We start from the raw sequence: 15,046 nt of genomic DNA on the forward strand, positions 1-15,046 counted from the left end.
CAGTTGCTTAAATTTCACACATTTGAATGGGGAAGTACGAGGAAACTGGTTTAGGGTTGATGCTAATTACTAACCTTATCCAACATCTTAAAAGCTGAAAAACAGGTCAATAGAGATCAATTAGCCTAACGGATAGTAATTATAACCCTGTTGCGTTAAAGTGACTCCATCCCCAGGAGTAAGGATCTCTGTAATAGAGTGTCTGATTCACACTTTTTATTGTGAACAAAATTATATTTTCCACAACGCAAGAAAATCTGATTCACATTCTTAAGAGCATGAGCATGGCGATCATAAAATCTATCTAAATATATACATTTTTTAAAATTGGTTCTGTAGTTTACCTGTTGCTGTTCTTCTCCTTATAATATTGCTCTAAGTTTAACATTTTCTCCCTCATCATGTGAGTAATTCCTGAAATTATTTAATTGGCTAGAGTGATATATTGAGTTAGGATAAATAACAGCAAAACTAAAAACATAGGGTGGTAACAACAAGAAAATATAAATAATGAAAAGATCTAAATTAATTTTAAACTTGTATTTACAATATCATAAGCAGCTATCGTATTGCCATGATGTCCCCTTGCAATATAACTAATTAATTAAAATGAGATGCAACAGTCAGTTGAGAGGTGTCTTTAATAACCTGCCTTAGTTTTGAAATTATACAAGAGAAGACTTGGACAGGGAGCAAAACCTTCCTTTCTCCTTGCAAAAGAACTAGAACAACTTAACCATTTCAACGTGACAATCAGAAACGCTCTCATTGCTTCAGTTTCACCTATTGCATTAGGCTGAGCAGAGGCAGCTCCCTGACTACTTCCACACAAACAGCCAAGCTGCTCACCTGGCGGTGATTCTGAAGGTTATAGCTGAAGGATTACGTTTTGCATGGGAGTTATTCTGTCGTATCTGGTTTAAATGACATGCTGCCAGGCACTTCCTTACCAGAAGCAGTTCTATCAATATCAAGTGTTTCGCTCTGCATCATCTTATTTACAGACCAAAGCAGTTAAGAGGTCCATCCCAGCGATCCAAGTCACGACTTGTATACAAACTGAAGAAACTGTCTTTTCAGTCTTAAGTATCCAGCAGAGCCAAAGAAGATCAAAGATCTTTTTTTGAAGGAAATGAACTTGAGTCAAGTTATTTAAAAATACATTTGGCAGTCAGCATAGGAGAACATGCACAGAATTTAGATTCTGCACCAGAATTTTTTTACTTGGAGTTGTTGATGCATTAAAATACATAGAAATATCACATTGTGCAGGCTTGTATTGTGAGATCTTACAGAACTCAGCCTGGTGCTTGGATGGAATCACATTGTACAGGAAACAGCAAGACCTAGTGGGTAGACTGGCCTGATCTTATCCTTGGGAACATCCACATGCAATGCTTTTGTTTTCTCATTAAATAGTATTTAAAACCGGTCTATGACTCATGCAAATTTGCTTCCACAAGTACATAGGAAAAACGAAAAATGAAAGCAATAACACAATAAGAACTGTTAAACAAAACCTATAAAAATACAACTCTGGGATTCAACCCCCCCTAACAAATACAAATTGCGTATACTGTTTATAATGGTCATATTAAATAAGAAATCACACAGGCCTAAAAGTACAGATTTGAAATAGGATGAAATTTCCAGTCACAAGCTCCTGCCCACTGAATTGTTTGCTCCCATACTGTAGCAGAAACAGTTCTCTTCTAGGATAAGCATGAAAGTATCCAGAACTACAGTACATGTTTTATACAACGTACAGTATGTGCAGTTAGGAGGAAGCAGATTTATTTTTTTTGTTGTTGAGGCCATGGCAGTTAAGGCCTAATACAAATGTGTATGGACTTGATTCCTTTAGATCTATAATGTGTATCCCAAGGTTGTATCACCACTTCTCAAATACTGTTTATCCTGTGTGTATATCCTGTCACTATACTATATAATATACATAGTGTTTTGGTACAGTATGCTGAAGGCTGTGCAGTGTATTTAATACATGTACTTTTTATATACTGCAAACTGTAGAGGGCAACTGTGAGTCAAGTCATAGCACAACAAAATCAGCTCACTCCTTTGTATCTGGTTATTTTGAGCTTTGTCTTCTTTGGACCACTTACTGTGGTGGAGGTTTATGTGACTTACTGTATTACTTGTCACAAAGATACATGCAGTTTATGCGTAGTTGGTCTTTGTCTTGGAATTGTAAGGTAGATTTCCATTGATAGCTTCCAATGGTTAATAAACCAGGTCATTGTGTACCCCTGTACCTCATATAACCCTCATACAACCCCAGGAGTAATTCATTGGGCTCTGTCTAGCTACAGTGCCCACAGCACAAACAGCAGAGCTACAGTCTTGTGTGACATCAAATGCACAGCTAAAGTTCTCAATGTTGAGACGACCAACTCAGAGATGCCTACTCAGTAAAACAGAACTTCAAGATCCCTGGCAGCACAGAACAATCTGGTTCCTGCAGTTCTAGTTCTCTATTGGCTAACAAAAAAACATCCCAGACTGCAAGTCCAAACTCTAGACTGTATGGCCAGCCTGCAATCAGAGTGGTGGCCACAATCAAGGGCCCACTTCCTATAAACCAGTAAACAGTCAAAGAGTCTTTATCTCCCATACTAAGCTCCATTTCAACGTACAGTACAGTAGTTAATACATCACTCCATACAATCCCATGGAGAAGTGTTTTCCATGTTCTGAAGCAACTCTCTGATGACAAGTGAAAATAGTTGATGATAAATGAAATGTCTAAAATAATTCAAAATAAATAGCAGGCAAGCCAGGCAACTTCACAAACAATACGTTTGTTTAATCTGAGTACGTATTCCTTTATATTACCACCTCAAGTTTATTCAATCAACAGAGCAACACCAGCTGATCTCTGCTATGGTCAATAGTGTCATGTAAGTTTTACTTTAGAGCTCAATGAACAAATGGATGGACTTTTGAACAGTTTATTTCATGTTCCTGGTTCTGTCAGTGGACGTATGCATGGCATATTAATACCACTTTATAGACGCACAGTAATTTCTGAATAGTCAGCCTTAATCCCACAATATTTCACGATGTTGGGAATGAAAACTGTCTCCGGATTGTGACTACAGTTTTCAATCTGAAGGTAGAACAACCACAGCATGAGCTATAGAGGGAAACTGCAGCTCCACCTGTTTAGCAGGAGCTCTCTGGAATGTCACAGCACATATAACCATTCGTCAAAATGGTAGAAAAGTCCTCTGTGGGAGAGAAGGGGGTTTTTAGATTCAGCCACAGAAATAACAACAGAATCTGATAGGACAGATGTAGGACAAGACGAGGCACCTGTAAATAAACACACAGAAACATCAGGCAGGCTTTGTAGTAACTCTTATAAATACTTTGAATAGTGTAAGTTAGAGGCGTGGACATGCGATTAAAAAACAGTTAATGTGAAATTGCTGTTGTCTGCAGCGCATTCAGATTACATCCTGGTTGTTTGGTTTTTTGTTTCCCACTCCTTCAAAGGTTTCTGCAGTTTGTACTGTAGAGCTGGTATCACTACCTCAACACAAGGAAGGCCTCTGAAGTCCAGCTCAAAAACGACTGCTTTGAAAAAAAAAACAACTACATATTTCCGTTGCCTTTTCTGACTTTTAAACCAGACTGTTCCCTTCACATCCCTTCCTTCATGTTTCCAGGGTAAAGAAACAAACAAAAACCCAAAGTGCGCCCTTGGTTCTGGCCAGTCGGACAGGGTGCTGGTGAAGCATCAGGGAGTCCAGTCCGTACGAGCACCTCTGCCTCCAAGAGCACGCTCACTAAATCACATTGTCAAACAGCTGCATGGACCGCATGATGTTCTCATCCTACGGAGATGGTGAAAGGACACAAAAATCACAATTAAACTATCATACTGTAAAGTACATGTATAGAGAAACACAGAATTTCTTGGGCACTACTAAAGGAAAATGTCCATAACTCATTAGTTCCATTTCTCGTTACATTTTCTTCACATTTCTTTACGTTTAGTGTCATTTCACTTAGTACAACCACATACTCTGCCTCTCAGTTTACAACAAACACCCCTCTGTTCCTGTATGGGTATACAGGGTAATGAATGCTATAGGTTCTTGTATGTTCTTTATGTGGCTCATAAGCCCATGGCAGAGCACCCAAGTAAGCTATTGGCAACAAGATGTGCCACAAAGAAAACCCACCCAATGACACCAGGGCTTTCTCTGTGAATGGCAGGTGCATAGTGGTCTCGCAAAAACATGGGACAGATGACCTTCTCTGATCAGATTAATACTAATCTTGTTGAAAACTGATAAAACATGAAGTTCAATTCCAGACATCATTTGCATCACCACATACTGCAATATAGAACTGAAGTAAAATTACGTACTGTCTTATAGACACCATTCAGTGACACATTTGGATATCTTAATGTCAGCCATGAAACATCAGAGCTGAAACAGACCTTGTTTGTTTTTTAGTTGGGTTTACAGTGCAGAGAAAAAGTTTGTGAACCCCAAAGTTCAACATGGCATTTTCATACGTTTTACACTGATCAGAGCACGAGCAAGAGAAAGAATGGTGACTCTGATATTCTTGGGATTAGAATTCCAGAGCTCTGGGGCAAGAGACAGCCATGACACCCATAGAATGTAAATGACCTTGAGGGACATCCAGAAGACCAGAGTCACACAAACGAAGGCTACAAGAAAGTGAATATACAGTAATAAGTCAGATACAGTATTTAAGTGGCAATGTAAACGTCCGCTATAGCTGAGCTTGAGGATTCTGAAGTTGACTCGAGAATTGGTTAGGATGCCAGGACAAGGACTCTAAGACAATTGTAATGTCATCACTTGCACACAACCTGATTGGGATTCTGGCTGCCGAATCTGAACATATTGGAGTTTGTTCAGCGTGGATCTAGTTGCCCCATTGAGAAGGGCATTACAGTAATCAATTCAAGAAAAAAAACATGTCGACAAGGCTTTCTGAAACAGTCAAACACAACATAGGACGCGGTTTGGTGATGTTTCTGAGGTGGAAGAATGAAGTGTTTACAATACTCTGCGCATGAGGGTTAAAAGTCAAGCCGAGATTGAATACCACCTATAAATTCTTTAATTTTGATTAAAATTAAATCACATGTAGATGATGGGAGGTGCCAAGTAGCATGACCACAGTCATTTTTCACTTTATGTAAAGTCATCCCAGTTTTTATATCAAAGATGCATAGAGAGACAGTTACTTCAATGTCAGGTTTAGTATGGACATAGATTTGAGTATCATCAGCACAGAAAAGATTTATACCATATGATTTATAATAATAATATCCTTACATTTATATAGTGCTTTTCTGGACATTCAAATTGCTACAGGAAATGGGGATCCCCTCCACCACCAATGTGCAGCTCCACCTGGATCATATACCATAGCCATAGTGCACCAGTACACTCCCACACATCAGGTATCAGTGGGGAGTGATGAAGCCAGTTCATAGATGGGGATTATTAGGAGGTCATGATCAGTAAAGGCCAAGGGGAAATTTGGCCAGGGTGTCAGGGTAACACCCCTACCTTTTTGAGAAATACCCTGGGATTGTTAATGACCACAGATAGTCAGGGGCTTGGTTTCATGTCTCATCCGATGGATGGTGCCTTTTTACAGTATAGTGTCCCCATCACTATACTGGGGCATTAGGACCTACACAGACCATGGGGCTACTGGCCCCCAGAAGCAGTTATCCTATCAAAATATTTCCAAGAACAAACCAAAAAATAATCAAGGAAGTTGAAAAGAATCCCACAGTTAAATCCAAGGAACTGCAAGCCGCTCTTACCTTAGTTAATGTGACTGTTAATGACTCATCTATCAGACAATGACTGAAAAAGAATGGTATTGCAGGTGTCATGGTGGCATAATGTTTAGCATTGCTGCTTTGCTTTATTGGGGCCCTGCTGGGGTAAAATACCTGGGGGGTGTTCTCCCTTTGTTTGCTTGGGTTTCCTCTGGGTGCTCTGGTTTCCTCCAGCAGTCCAAAGACACGCTGGTAAGTTAATTGGCTTGTGGGAAATCTGGCCCTAGTGTTAGAAAATGTATGGATGGTTGGAATAATGGTGTTCATGGAAGGATAGCGAAGCAAAAACCAAGATCAAAAAGAAACATTGCAGCCCATCTGCAGTTTGCCAAGAGCACATATTATCCACAAGGCATCTGCAATAACATTCACTTTCAAACAGAAGGACCTCATTCCAACAGTCAGGCATGGTGGTGGGAGTGTGATGGTTTAGGACTGCTTTGTTGACTCAGGACCTGAATGGTTTGCCATCATTGACACAACTATGAACTCTGCATTGTATCAGAAGATTCTGGAGGAGAATGTCAGGCCATCCAAACATAACCAGAAGCTTAGATTAAAGTGGTTCTTGCAGCAAGACAGTGATCCTAAACATTCAAGCAGATCTACAGAAGAATAGCTGCAGTGGAAGAAAATCTGCATTGTCAATTGCCTAGTCAAAGTCCTGATCTATACCCCCTAGAAATGTTGTGGCAGGACCTGACGTGAACTGTCCATGGAAGGCAGCCCTCAAAAGTCACAGATTTGAAGGAGTCCTATAAGGAGGAATGTGCCAAAATTCTTCAAAAGCAATGTGAGAAAGTGATCAATGGTTTCAGTAACAGAAATGTTTTGTTGCAGTCATTGCTTCTTAAGGGGGTGCTACCACCACATGACTTTTCATCATTTTTTTAATCAGATTAACTTTTTTTTATTAGGATTTAAATCAGGACCTAACAACATTTTATGTTTCAGATATGTGAAACATCTGAAAATCTCAGTCTTTTTCTCAGCACTGTAGCTATTTTTTGTATTTTCTCATTACGCTTGCACAAGCCATTTCAGAAGGCTCCATTAAACAGTATTCCTATCCAATAACTTTGATAATATGAATAAAATAAAAACCAAGAAAAATGTTAGAATTATTACTTTCAGGTGTGTTCTCTCCCTGCAAAAGTGGCCACTTACCTTTTGACATGATTCAATGAATTCTTCAATAGTCACCACCCCATCATTATTCCGGTCCATTTTCTAAAGGAAAAAATAATTAAATAAAGTGACTTTGCAATAACCTGTTCCGGTACACTGAATAATTCATTCAATGGTACAGTGTCTGTCTGCCTGTTTGTCAAGGTGAATGCTGAATGGCAAGTCAGATGTGAAGCGTGTTTTTCTCTTTACACTGATTGTGTTTAGTTTAAAGTTATTTGAAAGTGTTGTTTCTTTTCTTCCTGTCCTAAGCTGATTGATTGCAGTGTTTCTGACCAAAACTGATCTTGTTCCATAGGTTGTGGTGTTTTTCTCCAGTCAAGCAGTATGATTCTCTTGGTAAGAGATTCATCCTGTTGCCTACCATTTTAGAGAAGAGATCTTTTTAATAGTGGGAGCCAAAATATAAATGGGGAAAAGATTATTTTGAAAGAGTGTGGCTCGACTTTACTTAGCTAGGAAAATCGACTTTTTGCAAAAAACTTAGGTAGATGATACAGTTCACATGGATTCAGTTCACATGGACAGTTCACATGGACAATGAGATGAAAGTATTGCTTTTGATATACTTTATAATTATCCCACTAGTATAGTGACACCTCCTATTGGCATTTGAACTGATCTTTACTGAACTGAACTGATCTAATGAGACTTTAAGATGGTGTGTTGGAAAGATTAAAGATAGAAATAACTTTTTTTCTTCTCTGTGACTGGGATTCAGGAGAAGTACAGATTCAGCCTTTCACTGGAAGCATCACATAAGGCATAATAGACTCCATGTGGATGCTGGGGTTGGTGATCCTAATGTCCATCCCAACAGAACGGCTGTTAAAAATGTCACGATTCTAGTCCCTCATCCTTAAGGGCACTCCGGCTCTTTCACTTTGGACCTGATTTTGTGCACCTGTCACTTGTTTCAGCCTCCTTCCAGCCCCCCTTAAAAGCCAGACGCCCACTCAGTTCGGGGCTCTGCATTGATTACCGTAAAGTGCGAGCCCGGGACCTGGAATAGCCTGGCTCTGTTATGGTTTTAAGTTTCTGTTCCTGTTCCCGTTCCCCCTGCCGGTTCCGACCCGGTTCCCGTTTTTAACCGTCAGTCTCGGATGGACTGCCTGGCTTTGGACCTTTTGCTTTCGTCCTGGATTTCGCATTGGACTCTGTTTTGGATCGTTTGCCTCGGCCACACCTCCCCCGACCACCAGCACTTCATGGACACGCCCCCCTGTTTTCATCCCCGCTTCCTGCATGCCTTTTTTCCCTCGTGTATTCTCACTCAACCCCGGATTGTGTTGTCCGCATAGGGTCCGGAAAGAACGTTTTTGTTACAAAAATTCCAAATAGAAAGGAGTGGGCTATTAGATCAGTTGGAAACAATAATGCAGTGGGTGCTCGGGAGTTCTCCCTTCCAGATCTGTGAAGAAATGGATACATCTACATTTTATATCTTTGGGAAAAAGAGATGCAAAATCTGCAAATTGGCTGCGGGTTTTTGTAGCGTTCATTTATGGCAGAGTCATAGGAGACTGGGGAATGTCAACAGTAGCATTACGCCTGCAGCCAGAGCTCAGAAGCTCAGCAAGGCTGGGCCTGGTTAGCACTGTAATGGGAGATGTTTAAGGAAAACCATGTTGCTCCTATTGAAGCTGTTGGAGCACTAATAGTTGGAACGGTTTTCCTGTGGCCTGAAATCTTTAGTCCAATGCCCCTGTCTAGCAACAGAGGACACGGTGCAGTAGGAGGTGGAGAAGTTGTTAAATGGAAGTTACACCGCTCCTTGTGAGTGTTACAAAATGATGAATGTTAATGAATGTTAACTTTGGTAAATTCTGTATTGGCTCAAACTAGCCCAAACTAGATTTTCCACTTAATTCAGATCTGTCATTCCTAACAAGTCCATATTTGATAGTACTCTTTATTTGGGACATCTTAACTAAGATAATTAATTATAATCTTAGTAGCCTAAATTCTCCTAAGGTTCAATGCTGGTATCATGTATTTAACCATTTAACCATTTATTTGTGAAACATGCTTGAAAGCATTTTATGTTCAACTTACATTTTATTGAAAAAATCAATTTGTTAGATTGTACCTTCTCTGGCACTCTGAAATTCCATGGTGCTCTAAGCACCTGCTTCCCAGTGAAAAGAAATATTTATCAAGGACACTTTCTGTCGATGATATTCTCTTCTCTAGAAATAGTAAACCTTGCTAATGAGCTTCAGAGAGTGCTTACAGAACTGAATGGCCCCAAATGTTTGGCATACCTAAACTGACGTCCTGCAACACACCCTACAACAGTTCTTATATTTAATAATGCAGATCTAGGACAGCTGATTGTCAGAGATGTTTTAGGGGCTTCTGTAGAACAGTGCAGGGGGTGGGGAAAATCAGTCTCAGGGACAATACCACAACTGGAAGTGGTAAAGAAGAAGAAGGCTAGATTACAGAGATAAAAATGACTGCTTTATAGATAGAATGTTCTATAAAGAGAGAGTGTTAGTCGTTAATAATCTTGTTGCCTCAGAGTTGTGGCATCAACAAACCTTGACATAGCTCTTTAGTCCTTTAATTCAGCAGATTTAGTACCGTAGTTCCGGGATGTGTTGCACTGGTTTAGACTGTTTGCCACTGGGGCACTGGAAAAGATATTCAAGGACAAAAACATCCACTAACTGGCCCTGTTTTCATTACCTTCGTTGTAATCTCCCAGCAGTCAGTCTGGATACTGATGTGCCAAGGAGATTACTGACTCTGCCCTACCCATTGCTGGCATTAAACATGTGAAGTGGGTGTACTGTATAGAATCTGTGTAACAGGTCAACAAATGCAGCAGCTTCAGAAGTTGCCTGACACCCACTGGAGTGAGCACCTGGGAATTCATCATGGTTGTTGATGGTTGTGAGATTAATTCTGATTCAAGTTTGCTGGAAGGACATTTTTTGTGCTGCTTCCTGCACTATGCAAAACTGGTTTCCTTGTGGATGACTCTGGATTGGAGCTGCAAGTTAATGAGACTGGCAAAGTGCTACATTACACAGCTGACTACTGCGCATTCAAAGGGAGTTAGCCATTTTTAACAGATAAAAAAAACAAGGCCAATTACATTTTTAACTAGAACGTCATTTGTTGTTGTTTTTTTAAATAATGGCTTTGTCATGTGCAGTCTGGACATTTTCTGAGCCTGAATAATGTACTACAGTATATGAAGTAAAGAATGGTGAATTGCTATTGTATTGTACTGTACATGTCATAATCTGTTCTTTGATGTTTTGAACAGCTACTAAAGGTAGAAACTGGCAAACTGATTTTAGATTTAATATATATTTTGTGATCGGCTCACAACATCTTATTTAAAATTTGAGCTCTGCATTCATCGATCCAGATTGGCAAAAACCAAAAATTCTTATTTTTGTTGCTGTAATCTGAATTTGATTGTACATTATTTTTTCCTTAGTTTCAACAAGAACAGCATACAGTAAATCATCTGTATAATAATGTAACACTCTTTTGCTATCATCTTGTGGAACACTCTTGCGGGTAACTCTTTGTTCTAATGTGGGGTTATTTCCTACAGCATTTAACTTTGAACCAGGAGCTGCTTGTGTCCAGCCTGTGACAGTGTAGTGGGGAGAGGGAAGACAAAGTAAAGAGAGGTGTGACACCTGGAAGAAGTTTTCCACATGTTCCCTGGGAGCATCCTCTTGCATGGAGGGGTAGGTGTACTTCCCCATCATGTCATAGATAGACTTCATTATGTCCATCATCTCCTGCAGAAACAATGCACAAGAAACCCTATGAGGTCATCTCCAGTAGAAAAATTAACCTATGCTACTATTTCATGTTCATATACCGAGAGGCATTGATAACTCAACAAATGAGTATTGAGTATTGGAACCATATATTTTAAAGGAGATGTAACTGGCAATCACGATTACAGTATGGCAATTAAATCAGTGGAATGTCATGTAATACAGTGTTTCTCAACCTTTTTTTGTACAAGGGACTAACTCCCTGAGGATCTCCTTCTTTGAGGCCTAAAAGTAGCTCAGAGGAAAACTACAATTTGATCAGTAATTGTTACAACAGAGACCAGTCAGCAATACTCCAGGGACTGATAGTGGTTCATGGACTAGGGGTTGTTAAACACAGATCTATTGTCTAAAACGTGTGACTTGTCCATCACAGTTTAGGAACCGACAGTACCTCTTTGGTAATGCAGCCATCTTTGTTGAGATCATAGAGGTTGAAAGCCCAGTTAAGTCGGTCATTGATGGAGCCCCTGAGGATGATGGACAGGCCCATGACAAAGTCCTGAGAGACAGCAGACACCAGAAGATCTTAAACTAAAAAATCAAGCTTCTTATTCTCAGCAAAATCACAAAGGAAAGCACATGAGCCAGTAAGGAGAGAGAAAGTTAATTTAGCGTTTAAAGAACAGACAAGAACAGCTCGTCGGCCATTTTATGACAAGCAGAGTGATTCTATCAGAGTATTTAGCATTATTTTGAAGGTTACAATGCATTAACATGTGCAATAAAATAGATAATTCACTGACTTCTCAAGAATTCGCTGTGACTAGTTTAAGATAGGGATGAAAATATTGTTTGATAAATGAAAAATGAAGGTTGTGCTTGTGATTATTGTCAAAAATGTAAAACATATGCCATGTCTGACACTTCTTCCATTTATGCAGCCATCAGACTTAAAATAACCTAATTTAAGTATTCCTTTTACTTCTGTAAGTCTAGATTAATTTACAAATGTTGACTTTGATATATACTGTACGTTTGATGTTCTAACTCCCTTAGTAAAGTCTTTAAAAACTTTGAAAATTAGTTTCAGTAAGATCCTGTAATACTAGAACACAAATATGATAGATGAAGTCACTCCTCCAATTATCCTGGAATAATGCAATAGCACAATGTGTTTCTGTCACGAGATCAGGGCCCCGCAACCAGAAATGCTCCTCTACTCATGTTAATTTGAGAAGGCGCAGACCTCGTACTGTAACTAATTAACCAATCACCAGTTCCACTTTCCACAACACCTCTTACAACCAGAGTACTTAAGGACTGCTCACTAGCTCGCCAGTGCTCAGTATTGTGTTTTCCAAGAAGAGCTATTGTTCCTGTGCTCTCCTGAGACATACCTTTGTTTTCTGTCATTCTTGGACTCAGATCTTACCCTGACTACGACTTTCGGATCATGGATCAAGGATATGGTAGATAGCTCTCTTTTCTGCATAAACATTATTATTTCTCTTCCATCTCCAGCTGGAAGTACCCTCGCCCGAAGACTGCCACCTACAATACGACTCACCTCCGACTATGGAACCTGACAGTTTCAGCTCCCTAATGGATACATATTTATCTCACCTCAAAACTGACAGATCCATTTTTGTGTGTATCGAAGGCTTCAAACAGGAAATGTGCATATGTACTTGAATCTGTAAGAAAAAAGGAATTGTATCTTTCTTAATTATAAACCCACCCAACTGGGAATTGACAATTGTGTTAGAGCAAGCTAAGGCTTAGTCAAAGCCTCTTCCTTCACTGCAGTTAATTGGACACACCTGCCTTTATTGACTGATTGTACTCCTGTAGAATGGAATTGTACAGGCAGAAAAGAGATCACCTGATAGTGCCTGTGCTTAATTGGGACATTCCTTAGGAGTAGCAGCAGTCAGTGTAACAGCAGTCAGGTGCAGAGGGCAGAGGGAGCTGAATCTATGCTCCTGCAGTTCGGGGAGGCAAAGTGTTAGTGATTGCTTTAACATCAGTATTCAGCTGGCAGTCCTAGGTCCAGTTTAGGTTTGGGAAATCAGAAAGAGATAAGGAAGACTTGCAAGGATTTTGTTACAGGTGCATTTAGTAATGAAATATAGATCTACAGAGAGAATCACTAGTCTTTCTAGTGTGTACTGTATTCCTGGATTAGTTGAACTTTTCTGTAGGCTCTGTGGTGTAGTAGATCAGTAGTGTTTATACTGTAGTTGGAAACAGGGCGTGGTAGGTGAGGTGCTCCAGTAGGTTTCGGGAGAGACATGGAACAGGGAAGACTGGCTGTGGAAGGGTGAGCCTGATTGAGCGTGTCAGGGATCCCTCAGGGAGAGGGAGAGTTCAGGAGTTTATCAGTAATCTGGCTGTTCCAGCTCTCTCGGTGGAATCAAGGACTGAAGAGTTGTTCTATGTGAGAAGGGGAACTGAAGACCTTTTAGGAGCAAACGCCTATAAGTGTTTTTTGGCACTGAGCAGGCTTCTACAAAAAGGCACCATTGGTACAGTATATCTTAGGAGCCTGGAGGGGTTTCACAAGCTAACCGTGAAGGGTCACTGAAACACACACTCCTAAAATGAATGATATAGTGGCTCAGGACTACACTCTGTGGCTCAGAGGTTGGCATTCATCACACCAATAGTGTCTTTATGTCTTGGTTCATGATGATGAACCCTGCAAGCAGATGGGAAGAATGAGGAAGAGCAGACAGGCTCCTAAAACCCACCTATCCATCATTTGACACACAAATCATTCCATAATGCTAGTGAATATCTGTAAGCATTTCTTCAATTTTTACAACATTTTCAAGATGTTAATTTTATTTCAAATTCATTTAGACATGCCTAAAAAATCTGTTTTGATAAAAAGTGTAAGAGGGCAACCCTTGGATGCGGACCACATTCTCCAGAGAACCTGGGGGAAATGATCTGCTGCCCTCAGTCATCTGACCAGGTGCTGGAAGGCAATTGGTCAGATGACAGTTTAAAAAGCAGGAAGTAAAGATGGTTCTGACCATCATCATCAGTATTAGTATCAACTACAAATTCTGATATTTTTACCACAGAATACAATTAAGAATCAATTTTGTATGAACTTTATTATTGTTAAAAACAAATTATATATATAAAAATGGTTACCAACTAATACATTAAATAGGTGGTTGCATAAATAAACCATCACCTAACTACACTCCTCCAGCTTGGCAGGGGGAGACTAATGGATCTTCCAGGATAGGACCATTAGGCTCATCCTGCAGGGGTTTGAGTCTTCTTTTTGATGAAGTGAGTTTTAAGACTTTACATCTGACAATGGATGGACAGTAAAAATACTTATGCCACACTCTCATTTGCTGACAGCTTGTGTGACATGTTTAATTGCATTTTGCCCTTAGCACAAACAGTACTGTAGCATTTAGAGCTGGTTTTGTGTGAGATAACCTATAGAATCAGGCACACCTGGTGTGAATGAGTAGCATTCAGAGGGATTCAAATTCCATATGAGGGTAAGGAGCTGTCTGGGTAGACTCTGCATGGAATTAGTCACTCCTCTGGGTTAATAAAGAGGCTTTTAAAATTAGCTAGGAATCAAATGTTTTGGTTTGCACCCAGGCATCCAGGACTCTAACTGCAGCAATTTCTGAGAGATCGATCCTTCTTAGAGAGAGTGGTGTAACATGAATGAAGTGATCTGCAGTCTGATATCACCTACAGACTGTTTCTTCACAAAACAAACATACTGTAGCAGGACACCCTTGTCACACAGGGCTTTCTGTGTCCACTAACCACATGTGCTTCCAAATAAACTTTTATATCATAAGTTGGATTTTTTTTGTTTGTTGCCATCTTAGAATTTCATCAGCTAATCCATGGGACGTAGAAGGAGAGGGAGACACACACTCACCTCCCTGGGGGAAGAACTGGGAATATATCAGTTTGAAGGTGTCCTCATTGACCACTCCACTGGGACACTCCTGCAGGAGACAGTACTGTCAGCCCATGATCAGACAATACATGCTGCACCCGCAACCATTTCTGAATTTACTTCACGAGTTTAAAAACGTATTCCATTACTGCAGATTTTATTTATGCAAACATCTTATATGAATTACAACCTATCATCTTTAATGGATTAGTAATAGGTTTAATCCATGCTGAAAAGAGAAGAAAGAAAACACCTGAAGAAGGCTCCATGGCTGAAACATTGTGTTTTCTTTCTTCT

General features: G+C 39.9%; 1 protein-coding gene across 11 annotated transcripts in view; it reads right to left on the reverse strand.

Annotated features, from left to right (window-relative positions):
- Positions 1-213: 213 nt before the first annotated feature.
- The window catches only part of LOC148661758 (A-type potassium channel modulatory protein KCNIP2-like), a 245,925-nt gene continuing 231,092 nt past the window's right edge, over positions 214-15,046 (reverse strand). For all 11 annotated transcript variants that reach the window (XM_088635956.1, XM_088635957.1, XM_088635964.1 and 8 more), the window contains 6 exons: positions 14,729-14,798; positions 12,427-12,497; positions 11,255-11,362; positions 10,714-10,818; positions 7,031-7,093; positions 214-3,857 (listed from right to left, as the gene is read on the reverse strand). In XM_088635956.1, coding sequence (XP_088492082.1) covers positions 3,810-3,857; positions 7,031-7,093; positions 10,714-10,818; positions 11,255-11,362; positions 12,427-12,497; positions 14,729-14,798 — 465 coding nt within the window. In that variant the 3' untranslated portion in view covers positions 214-3,809. The remainder of the gene's footprint in view (positions 3,858-7,030; positions 7,094-10,713; positions 10,819-11,254; positions 11,363-12,426; positions 12,498-14,728; positions 14,799-15,046) is intronic.

Source organism: Lepisosteus platostomus, chromosome 6 (assembly GCF_059453375.1).
Source record: "Lepisosteus platostomus isolate fLepPlt1 chromosome 6, fLepPlt1.hap1, whole genome shotgun sequence".
In the NCBI taxonomy this organism is placed as follows: Eukaryota; Metazoa; Chordata; class Actinopteri; order Semionotiformes; family Lepisosteidae; genus Lepisosteus; species Lepisosteus platostomus.